Below are 23683 nucleotides of genomic sequence, written 5' to 3' on the forward strand. Positions count from 1 at the left end.
CACAGATCTAAGTGTAAATCATTAATTTAAATTCTACTAGGAACATCCAAATATTGCAGGAAGAGATAATCTGTATCTTTTGAATCTTTATTTTGCCAGTTTAATAGAAATAGTGAGGCATGGGCTGAGATCATAGTAGAAAGAAAGACCTGACAGTCACTTTGATGTTAAAACACAAGTGAAGGGGAAAAAAAGTTCCATCTATTATAAAGGTCAGAAGAATAGACATGCTCTTTCCATTTACGAAGGAGATAAAAAATAGAGAAAGTTCAGGTAGAATAATGTGTCACCGTGTGTTTTAACTAGCTATTGTTTTGAAATAATGACTAATTTACAGACAGTAGCAAACAAATGATTGAGTTGATTACTGAGGTCAAGAAGAATGACATTTTAAAAAGAGAGATCAGGAGCAAACAATCTCAGCTCCCTTGCTGAAACTGTTCCTCTGGTAGGCTGGAGATGGATTTTATTTGTTTGTTTGTTTGTTTGTTTGTTTGTTTGTTTGTTCATTTATATCCCACCTTTATTATTTTTACAAAGAAGGCTACAAACATATCCACCTTCCTCCTATTTCCCCTACAACAACCACCTTGTGAGGTGAGTTGGGCTGAGAGAGAGTGACTGGCTCAATGTCACCAAACTGGCTTTCCTGGCTAAGGTGAAGCTTGAACTCACAGTCTGTTGCTTTCTAACCTTGGATTAGTTTAAACAGAGGCATCCTTATTGTGATTAACCATGGTGTACTTGTGAAAGATTGTGCAGTTGGAACTGTACTGGACAGGACATTTGTGGCCTGTGCCAAGGATGGGTTCTATGTACCTTTACTACCGGTTCGCAACTGGACTGTGTGCGCACTTGGTTCGCATGCGCAGAAACTTCCTGATGACGTCTGGGTCAGTGGGCGGAGCCTCCCGCCGGTTTTACTACCGGCTCTTGTGAACCGGTCCGAACCGAGGGCAACCCACCACTGGTTTGTGCTCTAAAAATCATTGTTGTTCAACCTGACAACTTTAAGGTGTGTGGCCTTCAAATCCCAGAATTCCCCTCCACTAACTGGAGAATTCTGGGAGTTGAAATTCACACATGTTAAATTGCCAGGTTGAAAAATATTGGCCCAAATGATCCTTTTCAGCTCTATGATTTTGTGACACAAAAGAATGAAACATTACCCACTAATTTCTTGAACTGAATACGAAATCATTCAATCAGAGCTTGAAGACGCGTTTTTGTTACATACTTTGCCATTTGTTTTTCCCCCTTTACTGATGTGTTAAATTCCATTATATAGCAAATACACAATAAGAACGGAAAGCTCATTAAGAAGAAAAGTGATTAGGATCAGCACATCTAAAAGAATGAGGGTTGATTAAGTAATTCAAGTGTGTACGTAGGTGGTATTGATAACATGGTTAAAGGTACATGAAAAGAACAAAAAGAAATTGATCAAAAAAGAAATGTCCAAAGTAAAAGAATTCACAAGAGAGGTAGAATAATTCACAGAATAAGAAATATAAAGGAAACAGTAATAATTTAGATTTTAACCATGACTGGATTCTAAAGTAGTTTAAAGGTAAGGGTAAAAGGTTCCTCTCTCCAATCGTATCTGACTCTGGGTGTGGTGCTCATCTCCATTTCTTAGCTGAGAGAACCAGAGTTGTCCAAAGATGTTTCTGCGGTCATGTGGCCAGCAAGACATCTGCTGCAGTGCAGAGCATGTGACGAAACATGGAATGCTGTTATCTTCATGCTTTTGAACTGCTAGGTGGGCAGCAGCTGGCACAAAAATTAGACCTTGCCCTTTCTAACTGACAAGCTCATCTTCTTAACTGCTGAGCCATCACATCCCCTTTTAAAGTAGCTTAGAAGAAGTCAAATTCATTGCAACAATATGATCTAAGATGAGTGGCTGCAATGTAGAGACTGAAAGAAACATAGTTCATACTCCACTGTGCTGCTTTCCTGGAGTTAAAGATGACTTTCCAAAGAAATTTGGTGCCTAAAGGAATGTTGAAAAGTTAATTATGACCTTTTAAAATGATCTTGGAATGGGACACTCACAGGCATTTTAGCTGCTGACGGTTGCTGATTCTTGATTCTGAAGCAGAGATTCCATAGTCTTGTTCTAGCTGAAGGTTGAAGCTACCCCACTTGTACAATGAAGTTACCTCAGGATAACTGTTGCTTTCCAGAGTAGTCAATAATTTTGGCCTAGGGAAACAGAAGGGAAGAATTAGGTTTGTTATGCATTAGATTCTTAGACTGAAAACACAAGGTGATACATGGATTTGATTTCTTATAAATCATCTTTTGGTTTTTTTTCAGATTGCAGTAGTCATGGGCTCATGCACAGCTGGTGGGGCTTATGTCCCAGCAATGGCTGATGAAAGTATAATCGTTGGAAAGCAGGGAACAATATTTTTGGGTGGACCGCCATTGGTGAGTGAAGTATTTTCAAAGGATTAGCAAAGGTTTCCTTTTTTAAAACAGATAAATATGATATAACTGTATTGTAGGTTTCAATATAACAACTGGGTTTTGCAAAAATGAATATTTTGTTAAATACCAAAATATTTTATATATTGTGGTTGCTTAGCATCTGGCTGATTCAGTAAAACACACCCAAGTAAAACTCACCAAGGTCAGACCAAGTTACTACTTAGACTACAAGAAATACTAGGACTGAAAACTAGGCTGAGAAATTAAAAAAAAAAAATCACTCCTAGAAGGAGACAGTGACAAATCACTTCCCAATTGCTTTGTGAAAAAATTATGGAGGTGTCCATAAAGTCACTAGGATTTAAACATAATTTGAAGGCATCATCATTTTTACTTCTATTTTTTATCTACTTCAACAGCAGAGTTGGGTTGATTTTTAAAAAAAATCCACATTTTTTGTCAGCTATTATGGATTCAGATGTCTTCTGCATTTCTTGCAAATGGGGAAAAATCCTGGTGGTTTTTATATTAGGAAAAAACATACTGTAGTATCCAAGGAATCATAGACAAGTTGCATTTTAACTGAACATAAACTTGTCATTTAAGTGGTCTGCATGAAATACTGCTTTAATTTTATATATAGAATGTCATTTTTACTTAAAGACATACAAAATAACAAATAGGGGAAAAATCTCAGTGTGTGGCCCCTCAGAGCTGACAGCACTTACCCGTATAAATCACAGATAAGTAATTATTTTTGACCTTATTTGTTTCATCAGTTAATATTTTTTGCCATTTTGCAATGATTTCCTAACCTTTTTGTCAGAAATACAGTTAAGTACTTTGTAATAATTACTTATTTTAAATATAAACATTATTTCTAGATTTTCGGGAGGGAAACTCTTTTGAAATATATTTGAATGACATTTTTGCCCAAAATATATTGGCAGGGGAGGTAAAACATGTATTTTGTATTGCTTTGTTTTACAAAAATAGTTGCTTGATGTGGAAAGGGATAGTTTTCCTGTGCAAAGTAATCAGCAAAAGCAGACATAGAAAATCAATAACAATTCTTGGATAATGAAGCTCTATAATTTAGCACTTAATTAATCTGTTATTTAATCTCCTGTTGAATTTTTAAGCACTAATTATGTCAGTTTAGAAAAGTGGGAAAGAACCAGTGTTACTGATTAATTCTCAACATTCTTTTCAGAATCAAGGGCTTTTCATGTGGGGATATTATCAAATAATAATGGAAAATAAGGGCAAGCAGCTAATAACAATATAACAATATAAATTGCATTTATATCCTCTTACAGATAGACAGATAGCAATAGAAGAAAATAGGTGTAGCTCAAGGTTGAAGTATTGGATCCTTGGTGTTTTCTAAGCTTGGTTATTTGCTTACAGACATTTCATTACCTGACTAGGTAATATCATCAGTGCTAGAAGGGAGTTTGGTTTATTCCCTATTTATATACAGTAGCTTGCCCTGCTGGTGTTGAGTGGAGGTGTGGTTTTCTTCTTGATTCAGAAGAAATTGTTTTCTGCTTGATTGTTTGCCTGGTGTTAATTCTTGCTTATCTGGGTGTTGGCTTTGGGGATGATTTGTTCTGGTCTTTTTCTTTCCTTCTTAGCTTTAAAACAGAGTGCGTGTCCAACACAACAGTACATTTGGAAGTGCTCAGCTTTAGTTTTCATTTTTAGGTAAAAGCAGCAACAGGCGAACAGGTATCAGCAGAGGACCTTGGAGGTGCTGATCTTCACTGCAGGTAAAATAAGCACTTCTTTCCACCAATAGTTTGGATTGGAATAGCTTTTCGTCATGCTAGCTGTTATCCTGTTTTAAATGGTGGTGGAATCGTCTGCTATCACTCTCCTGGTGAAATACTGGTAGTCCTTGGCTTATGACCACTTCTTCATTGAAGTTCAAAGTTATGACAGTATGGAAGAAGGGAGACTTACAACCTTAGTCCTCAGAGTTCTGGCTATTGCAGAGATCATGTAAACACAATTTCTGACGTACTATAGTTTTGTATTTTTAATCTGCAGGAAATCTGGTGTAACCGATCACTATGCTTTGGATGATAATCATGCACTCCACTTGGCTAGAAAAGTAGTGAGAAGTTTGAATTACAAGAAGAAAGTTGATGTGAGTGTATATTTTTCTTTTATTAGGGATGTATCAGAACTTATATAAAGATGTTATGCTGCATTATGTGTTTACTGGGGTAGTTCAGAGAAAAGTATGAATTCAAAGTCGTTTCACTTTGACATAATTCACCTGATTTCTTAAAGGTTGATAAAAGTGCATTGTAGACTCCTGTGTACTTTCTTCTGCTCTTTTTTCCTTCCACCCCTTGAATGCTCCATTTCTGTTTTCAACTCTGCCAATAACACAGTGCCATTATATTAGGGACTTACTGCACTTTGAGAGATAATATATAATATATAAAGAGTTGGAAGGGACCTTGGAGTTCTTCTAGTCAAACCCCCTGCTTAGGCAGGAAACCCTACACCACTTCAGACAAATGGTTATCTAATCTTTTCTTAAAAACTTACAACTTCTGGAGGCAATTTGTTCCACTGATTAATTGTTCTAACTGCCAGGAAATTTCTCCTTAGTTCTAAGTTTTTTCTCTTCTTGATTAGTTTCTACCCATTGCTTCTTGTTCTACCCTCAGGTGCTTTGGAGAATAGCTTGACTCCCTCTTCTTTGTGGCAGCCCCTGAGATATTGGAACACTGCTATCATGTCTCCCCCTAGTTCTTCTTTTCATTAAATTAGACATACCCAGTTCCTGCAACCGTTCTTCATATGTTTTAGCCTCCAGTCCCTAATCATCTTTGTTGCTCTTCTCTACACTCTTTCTAGAGTCTCCACATTTTTTTTACATCGTGGCGACCAAAACTGAATGCAGCAATATCTGAATGCAGATATTATAAGTATTTGCTACAAGATGGGTGGCATATAAATTTAATAAATTAATACATAAATCCCCCTTAAAAGTATTTTTTCCAGGGCTTGAATGATATCCATGTGATCCTAAGAATATATGAGTTTGCGTTAAGGAGATGCCCATACCCAGCCCCCCAAATCATATTGCATGCTGGCAGAGATTACTTAACTCACAAGATGTATTTTTTTAATTATGTAATTGCGGGCTAAACCACAGAAAACATGACCAGACTAATAAATTTGTCTGACTGTTCCCTTGGCTACATTTCTTTGCCTTGTCTCCCAAGGTCATTCCCACATAACATTGCAACTGCTGTGCAAGCCAGAAAAAGCTGTCAACCAAACCAAAGGACTTTTTTGAGTTGGGATATGAAGAGCAACTTGCCTTTATATTATGCAAGATGACATGGGAATCGGAGAGAAACCATACACTGGTAGATAGGAAGCAAGTAGAAAAGGGTAGTGGTGGAAACAAGTGGAAGTAGCAAATGGAAATATGGAAAGTGAAGGAAAGTATAGTATAGCTAGTCCTTGTTTATTGACTGCTCATTCAGCAACCATTTGAGGTTACTATTGTGCTGAAAAAGGAGATTGAGACTGATTCTCAAACTTGTAGCTATCATATCATCTTGTGATTACCATTTGTGATTACCATTTGTGATCTTCACCCCTGGTTTCTGACAATCCAAGTCAGTGGGGAAGTTGGCAGGAAGTCACAAATTATGGTTGGGAGATGTCATGTTTAATGACCACAGGTGATTCGCTGAATAATCACAGTTGGAACTGACATGATAAGTCAGATAAAACCACATGAAGTTTCATTATACAGCTGTCTTGCTTAGTGATGGAGTTGCCATCCCAATTGGTTATCTATAGGTGTGGAAAGGGGCATTGTAGGTCACCCACCACCTTCCTGAAGGATGCATATGGCCTAAAAACTGCACATTTTGCTCTTAGTGTAATGGTTACACCAAGTAGCTCTGACTGAATGTTAGATTATTTCAAATTCAAATCACTAATCAAGCTTGGTTTATAAACCAGATAATATTCAACGTGAGTTCAAAAATTGGACCCTTGGTGCTTGTAGATGCTACATTTTGGCTTCTTGAGTTTTTTAAATAAATAAAAGTAACCACAGATTGAGATCCTGAGATAATGTACATAAAACCTGGTTACATTTTGGGTGATTTTAAAATATTTTAGGGACGTGGTGGCTCAGTGGCTAAGATGCTGAGCTTGTCGATCGAAAGATTGGCAGTTCAGTGGTTCGAATCCCTAGTGCTGCCTAACGGGGTGAGCTCCCATTACTTCTCCCAGCTTCCGCCAATCTAGTAGTTCAAAAGCATGTAAAAAATGCAAGTAGAAAAATGGGGACCACCTTTGGTGGGAAGCAAGGGTGAAATCCAGCAAGTTCTGACAGGTTCTGGAGATCCGATAGCGAAAATTTTGAATAATTCAGAGAACCGGCAAATACCACCTCTGGCTGGTCCCAGAGTGGGGTGGGAATGGAGATTTTGCAACGTCCTTCCCCTGGAATAGGGTGGAAATGGAGATTTTGCAGTATCCTTTCCCTGCCACGCCCACCAAGCCACGCCCATCAAGCCAACCATGCTCACCAAGCCACGCCCACAGAACCGGGAATAAAAAAATCCAAATTTTAACACTGGTAGGAAGATAACAGCGTTCCATGCCCCTTTGGCATTTAATCATGCTGGCCACATGACCACGGAGACCTCTTCGGACAGTGCTGGCTCTTCGGCTTTGAAACGGAGATGAGCACCATCCCCTCGAGTCGGGAATGACTAGCACATATGTGTGAGGGGAATCTTTACCTTTACCTTAAAATATTTTAATTATGAAGTTTTAAAAATAATATTTTCATTTCTTGGAATGATTGTGAATTGTGTGATGAAAATATGTGCCTGAAAAGATTGCTAACCCCTACTATAGCCTCTTACCTCCATATCTCACTTGTTTCAAACATTATCCCACCTTCCACTCTTGTTTGCTGAGGATGTAATTCTTGTGAAGTCATGTATTCCTTGAATTGTGGGTGGTTATAAAACTCATAAGATAAATAAAATACATATATAATCAAGGACCCCATTTTTACTCCTCTAATTTGGGTCTGATTGAATCAATAAACCTGATTTAAATATATGAATATTGGAGCTATCTGGAGGAGAACAGCATTTAGTCTAAAATTTAGAGTAAATTTAAATTTCATACTGAATATTGTCAACTTTTTAAACTGGGCTTGTAGAAAAGGAGAACTTGTAGTCAGTGTGCAAAACTGATGTATGCCTGAATTCCCTTGTAATTCTTGTCTTCTTTTTTGGTACTTCCAATTATCTCAGGTAACAGTAGAATCCTCAGAAGAACCTTTGTTTCCTCCAGATGAATTGTATGGCATAGTTGGAGAACAGCTTAAAAGAAATTTTGATGTCAAAGAGGTAAATATCTCTAAAAATGATTTTAAAAGATTGTGCCTAGCCAGATTCTTGCACACAGATATGGTTGCGTACAGGATATCCATGGGACTGCTTAATGTTCTCGACATGGGAAGCTAATCTCAAGAAAATCATATGAATTATGGAAGTTTGCTTTATTCTTTTTTTTTATCACTTTGAGAATATGAGAGCCCAAGATAACACAACATGGTATGAAACCGTTTGTTTTAAGTATAGTTTATGAAACAAAGCCAGATTCACACTTGTGGATGAGCAAATTAATCATGTCTTTTGGCAGTTCTTATATTTTACTTCTTTTTAAGTGGTTCTTTTGTCTTAAACATTCATGTCTTGATCTGAAAAAACTTGGGTGAAGTATAAAAATCAAACAAGAACAGGAAACAAACCTCCATCCTGGTTTATAGATCACTTAAACTATCACCAGTAAACCAAGAAACCTTAGTTTCAAATTGTGTTTACTGAACCAAAAACAATCCATCAAAATTATGGAATTTAGATTAGTGTAAAATGGAATTCTACTTATGATTGTGTCGGTAGCTAGGTGCTACACCTGACTTTTCTCATTATTGTATTTCTAGCTCAGTTTTTGCATTTAGGAATAACGATGAATAGGACTGAGAACAGAAGTACTGCCATATGTGTTCATCTATCTTTAACAGGCCTCTGCTGCTCCTGCTCTTTTTCAAGAGGCCAAGTTCACAACTCTTTACTACCAATTCTTGTCAAATCTGTTGACACAATTAATCAAGTCTTGAAGTGGCAGGTAATACGATTAGATACACATTTCAGCTTCAATTTTCCAAAGGCCAAAGTAAACAAACCGCTGCTCATGGTCACAGAGCAATCTTGACAGAGTGGTCCAAGGTCTTTAGGTGCGCAATCCTAATACTTAGTCATTGATTGTAACTGTAGGCTAGGAATATTGCTATATCTGGGGATAGCAGCAGCTCCAGAATATTAATGTAATCTTTGCTTGCTTCCAAGGACATATGTTTTGAGTAATGCTTTTAGGTTACAATGAGTTTTAATTTAATGGGTATATACTGTAGTTATTAGAACAATCAAGAATATTTTTTCTCAAAATGATGAGAAGTAAGTAAACTGGCAGATCAACAGCAATATTTGTTTTACTGCAGTCATAATTTTTTTAGAAGGTAATTTTAGCAGACTCTTTAGCATTGTAGTTCTTTGAAAGCAATTAAAATTTTAATGAAAAATAAAATGTTGGTCTTATTTTTTAAAAACATTGCTAAGAAAGGCAAGACTAGGCTACCATTACTGTTTGTGTAATACTTTAATATGAATTTAAATTATATAATTTCTATATAGTTTTGTTAAATCTTTGCAGTTGAAATTGAAATGTGAAAACTATTCTAAGCCAGCAATATTAAGCATAGGACAGATAAAAAGACAAGGACACTACATGTACAATAATACAGCAGTTATATCAAAATCTTGCAACCAGTTTCACTAATTGTATAAGTAATATCCCAAGACTGAGTCCTTAGTTATCTCATATTGGGCTTTACATACTGTGCACAATGCTTAAGTGGTATATTTTACCTTTTTTATCAGTATAAATAAGTTATACTGAACTCATTCATTCCTTAATCATAAATAGAAGGAGCCATTTCAGACAACAGATTTAAGACTACATGTGGCTTGGTAGCAAATGAGCACCACATACATTTAAATTCCTTACTGTCCTTGACCTCCCCTACCAATATTAGAATTACAGCTGATTCCACCTTGATTTGTTAGCCTGACATGGGAATCTCATGATTCAGAGCAGGATCATTTATTTGCACAGTACATTAAACATATTATGAATGGAGCTTCTGTAATTTTACAGCTACAAACTCTTGGGAGAGAACCTGGCCATGTAATCTGAGCCATATGCAATAACGTACTCTTGCTAACACAATTGTTTTATAATTGAGCAGGTCATCCGAACATAAAAAATTGACATTTCTTACAAACTGTTTTAAGATAATTGCATTTTTTCCTTAATTTTAAAATGACACAGAAATGAAACGTGTGATATGAGTAATTATGAGCAAATATGTACTTTGCAAAGCAGCTTGTTATTAGTGTCATCATCCAGTCCATTTTACTGAGCTAGTTGGACTTGAACATGAACTCTACTGTTTGGAACATGGATACAGTTTAAAATGTTATGAAAAACATCTGACTTTACATATTAGGTTGATATTTATTATAACAAAATGAGTTGCTAATAAGAAATGTACCTCTCCTTTTTATTTAAGGTCATTGCTAGAATTGTTGATGGAAGCAAATTTGATGAATTTAAGGCCTTATATGGGGATACATTAGTCACAGGTATTATTTTTAAATAAAAAAAATGAAACTATTCTACAACATCATGCTTTGAATTTATCTTTTCAATTTAAAAAGATTTTATGTGATTCAGTGATGGAATTCAAATTTTTTTACTACCGGTTCTGTGGGCGTGGCTTGGTGGGCGTGGTGTGGCTTGGTGGGTGTGGCTTGGGGGGCATGGCAGGGGAAGGATACTGCAAAATCTCCATTCCCACCCTACTCCAGAGGAAGGATACTGCAAAATCCCCATTCCCTCCCCACTCCTGGGGGAAGGATATTGCAAAATCTCCATTCCCACCCCACTCTGGGACCAGCCAGAGGTGGTATTTACCAGTTCTCTGAATTACTCAAAATTTCCGCTACCGATTCTCCAGAACCTGTCAGAACCTGCTGAATAGCAACCCTGATGTGATTCTATAGAAAATGTATTAATTTATTAATTAATGTAGTAATGGATTTACCACTTCAATGCAAGAACTCTAGGCAATGTTTATCTCTAAGTAATAAATTATGGCAGATTACATATTTAACTAACATTTAATGTTATTTAAGCATTAGTTAAATATGTAATTTGCCATAGTACATTTTAACAATAAATGATTTGGTGCCAGGAATTTCACACTGATCAGTCCTCAAAGGCTTGATTGTTCTGGAGCAATCAAATTTTTACAAGTTTTCTGAGAACCACCTTTTCCAAAGAGGGAAGCCCCCATCATAACTGTTTCCTTTGGGTTTTGGGATATGACCTTGAGCAGACTCCAGAATTATCCAATTTGGATAGAAAGGTAGATTGAGGCCCCAAAATTGATAAGTAACAAGCAAAGGCTTGGATTGCTTTTGGAAACACACTGGTAACCAGTGTAACTATCAAAGAGATAAAATGTACTGATGTTGGCTAGCAAAAACACAGGCCATTTTCAACCAATTTCTAGTTTATCATCAAGGGTAACTGTAAAGTGCTCAGGTAATCCATTTGCAAGATGACCAGGCATGGAGTAACTGACCTCATGCATCCTGTTCGAAATAATGACACAACTGAAGCTGGGCAGGGCCCTTCTGGCCACAGCTGTCATCTGGTTTTCTAGGAAATGCTGTGATTTCAGAAGGCCCCTGAGGTTCCAGGTCTCCTCTCTCCAGGGGGAGCACAACTCAGTTGAGGGTAAAATTAACAGGCTTCTGAATTAACATCAGTATCCTCCTATAGTAAATTTGCTAGTTCTTAAATTGTCACATTTTTAGTTTGTTGCAGCAAAAGCAATTGCCATGGCTATTGCTATCATAAATATTATCATAGCTGCAAAACAATTTGTTTTACATTTTTGTTACTTGTTTTTTCGTGAAGGGCTGGGAACTCTTAAGTTTAAAGCTTTTCATAGACAGTTGATAAGAGTATGATGTTCTCATGATTTTTTTCTCTTTTCTTTCAGGATTTGCTCGGTTATTTGGTTACCCAGTTGGAATAATTGGAAACAATGGTGTTCTTTTTTCAGAATCAGCAAAGAAGGCAAGTGTGAACACCTGTTATTGAAGCTTCTCCCTATTTTTGTAGCTGAGAATCAAAATGCACACCAGAGGCTACAATCCATAGTGGCTGATTTATATTAAATAAGAGCATCTCTTTAGGCTTTTCTCCAGGAATCTGCATCAACTTAAGTGTGACTGAGTTTATTGCTGGGAGGGGGATCTTCTGAGATCTTGCAGCTAGCTTTAGAAACAACTGTACTGAAAACATGTGCAAAAGATGTGCAAAGTATATCTCCACACTTTAACCCTTAATTGATCCAAAAGTTGTGAATATTATAACGCTGCTATTTTGTCTATGGATTATGCTGCTGCCAGTTTATTATTGTGTTGTAATTTAGCTTGTGATTCATTAGGCTAAGAACTACAGGTAGTCCACACTTATTAACCACTTGTTCAGCATCAGTCTAAATTACTATGGTCCTGAAAAATAACCTTACAGCCAATTTACAACCATTTGTGATTTTTGCAGTATTCCTCAGTCACATGATAGCTTTTACAGTCAGTACGCATTGTTCTATGCCTGATCCATGTTTTTTTCTCCCCCCCTCCCCTTGTAGAGCAGAGAGATTGAAGAGAAAGAAATTTCAAGACAGTAAGCTGTTTGCTCTTCCATGCATTCAAAATAATGCAATCATGCTTGGAGCCCAGGGCTGGGAATCACAGGCATGCTATGCAAATAGTTTTGAAATCTCTTTCTCTCCAATCTTTCTGTTCTGCAAGGAGAAATGAAGGAAGAAAAAAAAAAGCAGTTCCAGTTCTCTTTTGTCTTACCTTTTTCCGCTACTGGTGTGATCATATTGCTTTTATATGTAGAAGAACAAACAGCTTTCTCTCTTGAAATCCTTCTCTCCACACTGCAGGGGAGATGGGGAGACAAAGGCAAACAATTTTTGTAGACAAGCTTTCCTTTGCCTGACTCTGTTATTGGTTACTGTGGTTTTCTGGAGTGCTTTAGCCCAGAGCAGAAAGGTTTGGGATTTGACTTGAAGAGGACTTTGGGTGGATGATACAAAGGTGGGATGTGCTTTTGGAACCTGTCCTATGTTGCTCACTAGGACCCCTTTGGTGCTGTTCTCTGAACATTGACCCCCTCTTTCAGACTCAGTGATTTACAGACACTTTAATTACCCAACCATTTACTCTATCCCTCTGTTCAGTGGAAGGGGGACAGAGGTTTGACAGTGCATGCAGAAGACTTTTACAGCTTCTCTCTCTCTCTCTCTCTCTCTCTCTCTCTCTCTCACACACACACACACACACACACACACACACACTGTTGCTGAATGCCAGGGAGAGGTGTGGTTTGCAGGAAATATACTTCTGGAAGAGCTGTGTTTGTGATGTTTAGGGAAGTGATTGTGGTATATCTGATCAGTGGATGATTGGAGGTGTCTAGGATTTGTGAGTGGGTGAATGGATGCCTTGGCTTAAGAGAAAGGAGTGTGAGGTGAGAGGGCTTGAGGGGAGTGGAGATTGATGGGAGAAATGCAGGAACTGTGACGGACGAAGAAGGTATTGGCAGATCCTGGGAGCAGACTGGAATCTGCCCTCAAGGCCAGGTTATCAGATGTTGGTGTTGAATAATAGGGTGTTAGCATTAAATCTTGCTTGTGTTACCAACATCTGGTTTGGTCTACAGGGGTTAGGTTTCCCTCTTGCAAATGGGCCCACTGGATTTCATGCTTAGCACCATCTGAGACTGGAAGGGATGGGAGGAGTGGGGTGGTAACTGTCACCTGCAAGTCAATGAGGGCTTTCATAGACATTGATCTGAAGATAAATGAGTATGAATCTGTCTGGTTGAAGTTAGATTTGCTGCTGCTGTACACTCCTCCCCGTCTGAGCTGCTGGATTCTATCACTTGCACTAGAGACTCTGTTTCTTTCTCAGGAATTTCAATTTGCCACTTGGTGACATCATGTCTGGGGTGTCTCAGGAGTTTGTGGCAACAATGGACCATCCCAAGTCGTTGTGGGCCTAATATTATTAGAGCTCTTTTTTAAGATCTGGTTTGGAGGGCATTGTCATCAATCTATCACTATGGTTGATCACTCTCTGATTGATTTTTGGCTTCCTGGCATCGTTCCACTTTGCAGTGGTTGTTAGATTAGCTTGTTAGATTGTCCATCCCAGGCATCTGAAGGACCTGGATGGAAATCTCACTGACAACTCCTTATTTGTGGATGTCACGGGATTTGACTCTTTTCCTTCTTGCTTAACTTCTATATTAACTGAGTGAAGTCATCTGTTGGTTTTGAGTCAGGTATCATCAATACGTTAAAGGTGCAATAATAATATACCTTGGGTGTCAAACTCAAGGTCCAGGGCCCGGATCAGGCCTATGGGGTACTTAGATCTGGTCCGCAGGGCCGCCCTGAAACAGCAAAGGACCGGCCCACGGTACTTCTGCCAGCGAAAATGGGTTCTCAAGCTCCGGTTTCAGCTGCCGTGGCCTCCTGCAACCCTCTGTCACTGAAAATGGAACTCAGGAGGGCTGCGAGCTCCATTTTCACTGGCAGAGGGTTGCAGGGGGGCGTGGTAGTCAAAAATGGAACTCGGGAGCCTATTTTCATCGGCAGAGCGCTTGGGCCACCACAGGCCCCCCTGACAGTGATGAGCTGGCCACGCCCACCCTGGCCATGCCCACCCCAGACCCCTGAGGTCAAACACAACCTTGATGTGGCCCTCAGTGAAATCGAGTTTGACATCCCTGCCCTAGACCAACCAAGTGATGCCATTGAAGCCTTAGTCATGTGTCTGGAGACTGTACAGGTCTGAATTGTACACAACAGGCTAAGTCCTGCTCAAATTCAAGTGGTTATGTTTGTTGGCCTTTCTAGTTGGGTGTCATTTCATATTTAGTCTTTGATAGGGTTGCACTTTCCCATGGAATTCTGATGATGAGCATTTGTTTAGATTTATATCTGCTGTTAATATATAGTGAAGTTCAAAAAGATGAAGATGTTTTCATTTTTTTAAGAGATAGTATATAATGATTGAATAATTAAGATCTTTCTGTTTGTCATGTTGTCTTTCTATCCAATCCAATTTGCAATATATGGGATTCATTGTGGGGCTTAATTTTGAGAACTGTGATGTAGATGATGTAAATTATGTGCTTTGAACTTCTACAGATGCTGAGCAGTTGTAGGTTGTTATTAAGATTTTCTCAAGATACCTGCTGCAGTATTTTTTGGTACTTTGTATAGCAATGTTACTATTTCTAGGATTAAGTACAGTAGCAAACTGTTATCTCAGTTACTATCACCTGCTATTTTATCACATCATCATGTGTTAAAACTTGCTACAATCTATTTTAGCAGCTATTAGGGAATGAGTAATTGCTTCATGGATCAGCTTTATAAGAAAGTAAGTCGATGTTACATGGAAAAAGTTTTGTTTTAAATATGATTTCATAGTTTGAGGGATAAAGCCATTTACAGAATTATTTCACTTGAGAAAATAAACAACAGATTCAAATTCAAGATCTTGGCATATTTCAAAAACGCAATTTCTGTGCTTGCTTCGGCAGCACATATACTAAAATTGGAACAATACAAAAATGCAATTTCTTTTTCCCATTTTTTTAAAAAAAATAAGCTTTATGGTTTTAGAAGTACTGCTTTAGGATCATACAATGGTTTTAGCAGCAGGTAGTATCATATTATTTAACAATTATTTTTCAGTATGTCAACTATTGTTTTTTTCTTATCTTTACAGGGCACACATTTTATTCAGCTTTGTTGTCAGAGAAATATTCCCATTATATTTTTACAAAACATCACAGGTAATAAGTGATTATCATAGTCTATGGAACTGAATTGCAAGACAATAAATATTTGAGCAAACAATTATATCTTTTCTTTCAAATAAGTGTATAATATTAATCAATTAATTCCTGCGCATCATTTCTAACAACCTTATTTATGAGTTTGAGGGATATTGTCAGATTGAATTACTATTGCTCTATTTAGTTATTCATTTATAAAGTAGTTTTCTACAATTTACTTGGACAGTTATCATTTAGAAATAATAAAGTAATTCCCTGAACTAATAATTAAATAATTATGAAACAGGTTGTTGTAGTTAAGGTACAAGTCTAGAAATCAGGGGATTGAGTTCTAGTTCCATTTTAGGCCTGAAGCCAGCTGTTGATTTTAGGCCAGCCATTCTCTCTCAGCCCAGCCCAGCTCACAGGGATGTTGTGGGGAAAATAAGAGGAGGAAGGAATGTTATGTATATTTAATTTCTAGAGTTACTTATAAAGTAACAAAGGCAGGATAAAAGTTTAGCAAATAAATAATATCAGCTAAAAGCCTACAAAGCATCAAAAATGGTAGTTGAATCAATTAAAGTAATAAATGAAGTTTTACAGTCTTACTTGCTTTGCTTTTCTAATGGCAAAGCAAGCTATTTGCAAATATCCTTGATAATGGTCTTAACTCTTTCTCCAATTAGGCTTCATGGTTGGTAAGGATTATGAAGCTGGTGGTATAGCAAAAGATGGAGCCAAGATGGTTACTGCTGTAGCATGTGCCAGTGTGCCTAAAATAACGGTTATTATTGGAGGGTCCTATGGTGCTGGAAATTATGGGATGTGTGGAAGAGCATATAGGTAAGTATGCACTTCAGTGATAGTATTATAGATGTTATATGATTATAACATATGTTTTTAATCTGGAAGACAGTATTGTTCTATTGTATGATTTAAAATACCTATGTGAATAAAATATTTAATTCAAGGATGCCACTGGACTGCATATGGCTGCATATGCATATAATTTGTCTGAAGTGGTGTATTTGTCTGAAGTGGTGTAGGGTTTCCTGCCTAAGCAGGGGGTTGGACTAGACGACCTCCAAGGTCCCTTCCAACTCTGTTATTCTATTCTAAATGCTGTAGATTTTACTGAATAAATCCCCTAGTAGTTCTGTTTAATGAGATACATATAGTAGTGTCCCATATTAAGGAACAAAAGGCAAAATATGTTTTGTTTACTATATGGGCTGAAAAGACCATTGATAGTTTTGAAGGACAGTGAAGGATCTAGGAAGGTTTTAATAGTGTTCACATTATGCAGATAACATTCCTTCCTTCTCTGCCCCCTCAGTCATAAAAAGTGAAGGAAGGAATTTGTAAACAGCTGAAGAGATTTTTATTCTATCATTTGTATTTTTCAGTCCAAGATTTCTTTTTATGTGGCCGAATGCTCGGATCTCTGTGATGGGAGGAGAACAAGCTGCAACTGTTTTAGCTACAGTAGCCAAGGACCAAAAAGCAAGGGAAGGGAAGCAGGTAATGTCCACTACTTTTGATATTTTGAAGTACTTTAGGAGGGAATGGTCATAATGCTGCATTTGGTGCCATCATTTCCCTCTATTTTCTTGCAATATAGTTACTTTTTCTGATTGTATTCATTCAATATAATCTCAGATGAACTTGTATGAAATGGGATTCATATTATAGCTTACAATAGTACTTCAACTATCACTTGTACTTACATATTAGAACATACAATAGTAAAATTAGGAATACAAAGGAGTCTAAACTATTTAATTAGTGACCTGCTATCAAATTGTTGTACTTAAGTTTTATAAGCCTAGCACTATAAGCAAACTGTTGAAATTAATGTTACTCTCACAGGGAATCTAACTAAAGAGAAATTTTTATAACTAAGAGGAGCAAGAAAAACAGTTTTTCAGAACATTGCATTTTAAAAAATCGTTACCATTTACAAAGTTTAAGTAACTATTTTCTTAAACTCTGATACTAATTTCTGTAAGAGAAATGCCACTAACATTAGTGCAGTTTGGAGCATATTTAATAGGAAATCCTACTGAACTAAACAGAAGTCCAAATGTACCCAGCATTATTGATTATTAGACATTTAATTCATATTACCTCTTAGAACAGGATGTCCAGTGCTTTTGCGGATGAAAATTGCCAGAGTTTCTATTCCTGTTAATTATCTTTTGTAGTTTTCTGAAGAGGAAGAAAAAGCTCTGAAAGAGCCAATAATTCAGAGGTTTGAAGAAGAAGGAAACCCTTATTATTCTAGTGCACGGTACGTACAGATGAGGGTGACAGCTTGTCTTTATATGTGTAATATCTTAAAGATAATTTTTAAAAGTGGCTGGAAAAGGAAGCCAGACAGCCAGCTGGCTAGCCTAAGCCTTCTGAATGTTGGAAAAGCTGAAGAGATAATATTTATCCTGTCCATTAATGAAACTTTGGTTAAGATTGATCTTGTAACTAAACGTAATGGAATGTGGGAAAAACATTGGGAGACAGGGCAAAGAGGTACTGCCAAGGGAACAGTCAGAAAAGATATAGAATAGAATAGAATAGAATAGAATAGAATAGAATAGAATAGAATAGAATAGAATAGAGTAGAGTAGAATAGAATAGAATAGAATAGAATAGAATAGAATAGAATAACAGAGTTGGAAGGGAACTTGGAGGTCTTCTAGTCAAACCCCCTGCTTAGGCAGGAAACCCTACACCACTTCAGACAAATGGTTATCCAACATCTTCTTAAAAACTTCCAGGATTGGAGCATTCACAACTTCTGGAGGCAAGTTGTTCCACTGATTAATTGTTCTAACTGTCAGGAAATTTCTCCTTAGTTCTAAGTTGCTTCTCTCCTTAATTAGTTTCCACCCATTGCTTTTTGTTCTACCCTCGGGTGCTTTGGAGAATAGCTTGACTCCCTCTTCTTTGTGGCAGCCCCTGAGATATTGGAACACTGTTATCATGTCTCCCCTAGAGACCCTCCCTAGTTTTTTGGAGGAATAAGGAGAAAGGGCAGACTTCCTCTTTCAGACTTGGAAGATTCTGTCAATATAGCATTACAATGAAGAAGAATTAGCTCATCTGATTGCTCAGCAGAGTCAGGCTGCTGCTTGGAGTTTGTGGCCTAGCAGTTGCAGGTCCTGGCTATGGTGAAAATGCTCTGAATCGGAGAGCATGGGGGTTTCTAAGCATGTTCCTTTATCAACTGTTACATGCCCATTTTCATTGCTTTTTATATCTTTCAGTTTCTTTTTATAAAGATAATATCTCTCCAAATTGTGCTAGGGTTACATGGAATGTTGTTAATGGGAGCTACACTAAGTATGCATTCTGTATGTTTTCTGAATGTGGCTTTCCTTTCACATGCATGAACACCTCCCTCCCCATTGCTGCCCATGTTAAGTAACAGTGAATTCTGTGCTTTTATTTCCTTCTCTGTAAACTTGTTCTGTCACTCACTCTATTAGTGGATCTAAAGAACAAGGATTCTACTAACATGGGCAAGAGGGGAAGCTCCCAAGTGAATCATGGGAGAATTAGTTATTTTTTAATACTGAAGTGCCATGTACGTGCATGCAGTGTTCAGATATTTTAGTTCTCATTAACTATTTATAAAGCAAGTTTCATATGTGAAATACATTGTTGTTGTATACAATTACAAATAATCTACCCTCTCATTTTAAAGAGGAGAAGTTGAAGCTAAAGAATAGTAATTGTCCTCTGTATCTTATCAGATAAAGTGTTAAAAATGATATTTTATAAGGTATCAAGGCAACTAATATTTCTCTTAAAACAAGTAAAATAAAATGTATATTTATGATATAATTTAAAATTCTTTTACTAATGGGTTTAGCAGTAAACCCATATATATTTTAAGAACTTCAAAATGTCATTTGAAATTTTTCACATAAGAATCAAGCTTCTCTTCTAAAGCAGAGTGACATGTTTCACCACAGCTGAGAAATTTCCAGTTGTAACTATGGCTTGCTAAATAGTGTGAAACGAGTGTCAATTTAAATGCAGTACTCACATCCTTACTTTGTGTGTGTGTATGGTGGAAAGGTATCTTTGAATCAGGATTGACAACTGGCAACTGCCTGGCCTAGTCTTCTTGGCAAAATTTTGAACAGGCAGAAAAAAAGTCAAATTCATAAATGATATAGCTGCATAAAATTCTTATAAATCCAAAGCATCATCATGATTGATGTCAACAAAAAACCAATTTATATTCAAGCTGACCCATTTTTAACAAAAAAAAAAAAAAATAGAACAGGCTCAGACCTAACATTAAATCAATATGAAACCATGGCTTATGAAGCATAGTTATATTAGGAGGATATATCCTGCTAATCTGGCTAATATCTTATAGCGCTAGAAACTGGGGAACTATGCACTCTAGTCTCACTTTAGGCTTAAAGTCAGCCAAGTGACTGTTTCCAGCCAATCACTCTTTCTCAGCCCTAGGAAGAAGGCAATGGCAAACCACTTCCAAAAATCTTATAAAAAACTTGTCCATGTTATTGTCAGGAGTCAAGAATGATTGACAGGTACCCTCTCCCCAAAATACAAGATTGAAATAAGTCCTTGCTCAAGTAGTTTTATATGTATTTACAGTGTGCCTGAATGTTTATAATTTAGATTATAAAATGTACCTTTTTTGGCAATAGAAGCTTTTATGCTTTTTATTTTGGAAAAAAAAATCAACATAAATTATATTTCACTCTATATATGTGACATTTGCTGCATTTCCTCATCAAATGTGCCAGGCTAGAAACTTTCATATACAGTGGTCTTAATTATCAGGCGTCATTAGTCAGACTTCTTTTTAATGAGCAAGATTAATCTGCTTAGAGAATTCTAAAAGGAGTTTAATCAGTTTACCTTGTAACAAATGACATGAGCCGCTTTCTCCTGAGTTTTTGTTGCTTTTCTTTGCAGAAGTTGTGATATGAATTTTTTACAAGGAGACATATGATTCATATTCTCACCATGGGACTTGATAGGTTGTTCAATAATTAATGTTCTGTCCCACTACTGAAGATGAGCTCTTACTAAACAAAGAGAAAGCTAAAGTGACTTGGAGAAAGCAACCTTTATTCTGCAATGAAAAATCTTTCAAGTGATCAATAAAATCTCCGCTTCCCTAAACGAAATTGTGTTTTGCAGGTTTAAAGGTTGGAAATTTTTTCCTCAGCATGAGACAGTATTTACAGTATATTTATATTCCATCTTTCCATACAAGCAGGCCTGTCAGGGTTGTTAAATAATACAGTAAAAACAACAGCAGCAGTAAATTATAATCAATGCAGTTTAGAATAATTGAAATATCTGTACAACCATAAAAATTTATTTATTTATTATTTATTTATTAATTAAGCTTATATGCCACCCTCTCTCTGAAAAGGACTCAGGGCGGCTCACAGCAATAAAATAGACAAATCAATATTAGATGTTAAAAACCATTAAAACTCCCCTTAAAAACCCCTTCAGTCCAAACCGGCCTGATGAAATAACCATGTCTTAAGGTCACGGCGGAAAGAGCACAGGTCAGGGGTCACCCGGAGCTCCAGAGGGAGTTGATTCCATAAGATAGGTGCACCCACAGAGAAGGGTCATTCCCTAGGAGTCGCCAGACGACACTGCCTGGCCGATGGCACTCCAAGGAGGCCCTCTCTGTGGGAACGCACCGGGTGATGGGGAGCTGTCTCTGGCCGCAGATGGTCCGTCAGGTACCCTGGGCCTAAGCCATGTAGGGCTTTATAGGTGATAACCAGCACCTTGAATCTCACCTGGAGGGCAACCAGTAACCAATGCAGGTCGTGCAGGAGGGGTGTAACATGAGAGTGTCGGGACACTCCCATCACTATTGAAATTGAAATCATTCTTACAATAGTTCAAAAGGCTGTGATTGAAAAGCTTTATCAGTATGATTTTAAAGGAGGAGAGAGGGGAGATGAATGTAATTCTCAAGAGAATGTGTTCTCTAGTTGGCTGACAGAAAGAAGGCATTCTCTACCTGACTAATTTACCTCTGAAAGTATGGGCATCATTAAAATGTCCTGTTTTGCTGATCTTAGTATGTGGAGATTTGTACTGGGATAATGATGCATTTAATAAAAGATTTCCAGTTTTCTTTTACGTTTCCAATCTTGGTTTATCCTATATTAAAAAATGTTGCTTAATTTGGATTTTGATTGGAAAAGATTTCAGGTCTTGTCAATATTCATAGTTGAAATAATATGAACCCACCTGACATTAATATTATCCTGTTCTCTGCCCAATCCAGGCAAAATCAAACAATGATGAGCATCTACAAACTTCAAACTTTCCAGACAAAGATATCACTTGCTCATCTATAAACAAAACGAAACAAGCTATTTATTTTGTTTTTGGAGGTTTTTTTAATTCAGTCAAAGATTGTACATTCCAATAATTAGCAGTAGCCTTTGGCTTTAAAGTACTATTTGCTTGACATTGTACTAAATGTCAAAACAATGTACTGATAAACATTCACTCTTTTTTCCTACCTTCAATTCAACTACATTTATTCCGATTGAAGTAGCCCATGTGTCTGAAAACACAGGCAGTGAATCTTCAAGTTTTTTTTCTGTAACATATGAATCAGTTATTAACTGTGGTGCGTTTCCAGTATATGTCACTGCAAAAGACTAAAAGATAAATGCAGAAGAGCTAGGCTGAAGTAATAGGAAAAGGGGGAGGTGATTACATAATTTTTTAAATTTTCATGATATGTAATCCTATCAAACAATACGTAGTGGAAATGCAATGACAAAGTTAAAGCAGAGCTTACATTTAGCAAATTTTAATTCAGCTATGAATGAATTTGTACACAAATGAAGCTCATCTGAAAAGTGAATTGTATGTTTGCTATAAAATCAGAATGTGGTTATGGTACTGTTTTAAAGATCCAATTTTCCTCTTAACTATTTATTTTTGTGACATATGTTTCAGATTGTGGGATGATGGAATCATTGATCCAGCTGATACAAGACTTGTTTTGGGCCTTGGCCTCAGTGCTGCATTCAATGCACCCAGCAAGAAGACAGACTTTGGCATATTCAGAATGTGATATGAAAGGTTTATCAGTTGTACTTTAAATAAAATCAAATGGCCTAACGGAATCAAGTAACAAAATAAAGATTTTTACAGTAATGCAGTTGGGTTTAATTTCCACAGACCTAAAAATAATTATTTTATTAAATCAAGCTCTAAACCAGTAAAAATAGATATAGCTGTCGGTGTTTGTAATCCATTCAATCTCTGAAAATCAGATCCAATCAATTCACATTAAATGTATTATATCAATAGAACAAAAACCAAAAACATTACTTTTAAAGGAGGGGGAAGATGTTTTTTTTTTTTTATTCTAAGTAGAGAAAGGAAGGAAATAAAATACAACAAACAATAGTAAATATTCTTTAAACAATTTCAGTTTCTTTCCACATAAATCATATTGTAGAGCATTTTTCAACAGTTCAAAGGCTAAGAGTGAATACGTTTCAACAAGGCAGCTTTTGTGTCTGGTTTAGAAATATCTTTTCAAGAAGACATAACAATGTGGAGGGATAGAAGTTGGCTACAGCCCAGGCAAAACAGATCCAAATTGATGAATTCACAATTTTAGGAACATAATTTACAACACATCATTGAATTTAACTTGCTAATCAAAGCCTTATTAACAATGTCTAGAGACTCCTTCAATATTGTATTTAAAGCTAAAGGTAAAGGTTCCCCTCGTACATATATGCTAGCTGTTCCCGACTTTAGGGGGCGGTGCTCATCTCCGTTTCAAAGCCGAAGAGCCAACGCTATCTGAAGACGTCTCTGTAGTCATGTGGCCGGCATGACTAAACGCCAAAGACACATGGAACGCTATTACATTCCCACCAAAAGTGGCCCCATATTTTTCTACTTGCATTTTTTTAATGTGCTTTTGAACTGCTAGGTTGGCAGAAGCTGGGATAAGTAACGGGAGCTCACCCCGTTACGCAGCACTAGGGATTCGAACCGCTGAACTGCCGACCTTTCGATCGTCTTAGCCACTGAGCCACCGCATCCCTTATATATTGTATTCATTTATTTATTTTGTTAAATTTGTTAATAAACAGTTAATAAACTGTTTAGCATCTAAATATTTAAATAT

At 36.9% G+C, this 23683-nt stretch overlaps 1 protein-coding gene across 2 annotated transcripts in view; it reads left to right on the forward strand.

Moving 5' to 3' along the window:
* Nucleotides 1–22678, forward strand: part of MCCC2 (methylcrotonyl-CoA carboxylase subunit 2) — a 33425-nt gene extending 10747 nt beyond the window's left edge. For both annotated transcript variants that reach the window (XM_070935813.1, XM_070935812.1), the window contains exons 7-17: nt 2323–2436; nt 4144–4208; nt 4489–4588; nt 7752–7847; nt 10133–10205; nt 11633–11709; nt 15450–15516; nt 16188–16344; nt 16908–17022; nt 17706–17791; nt 22492–22678. In XM_070935813.1, the coding sequence (XP_070791914.1) occupies nt 2323–2436; nt 4144–4208; nt 4489–4588; nt 7752–7847; nt 10133–10205; nt 11633–11709; nt 15450–15516; nt 16188–16344; nt 16908–17022; nt 17706–17791; nt 22492–22609 (1068 nt within the window). In that variant the 3' untranslated portion in view covers nt 22610–22678. The remainder of the gene's footprint in view (nt 1–2322; nt 2437–4143; nt 4209–4488; nt 4589–7751; nt 7848–10132; nt 10206–11632; nt 11710–15449; nt 15517–16187; nt 16345–16907; nt 17023–17705; nt 17792–22491) is intronic.
* Nucleotides 22679–23683: the final 1005 nt, after the last annotated feature.

Source organism: Pituophis catenifer, unplaced genomic scaffold (assembly GCF_029215685.1).
Source record: "Pituophis catenifer annectens isolate HBS135680 unplaced genomic scaffold, rPitCat1.0.hap2 SCAF_2, whole genome shotgun sequence".
NCBI classification, from domain to species: domain Eukaryota; kingdom Metazoa; phylum Chordata; class Lepidosauria; order Squamata; family Colubridae; genus Pituophis; species Pituophis catenifer.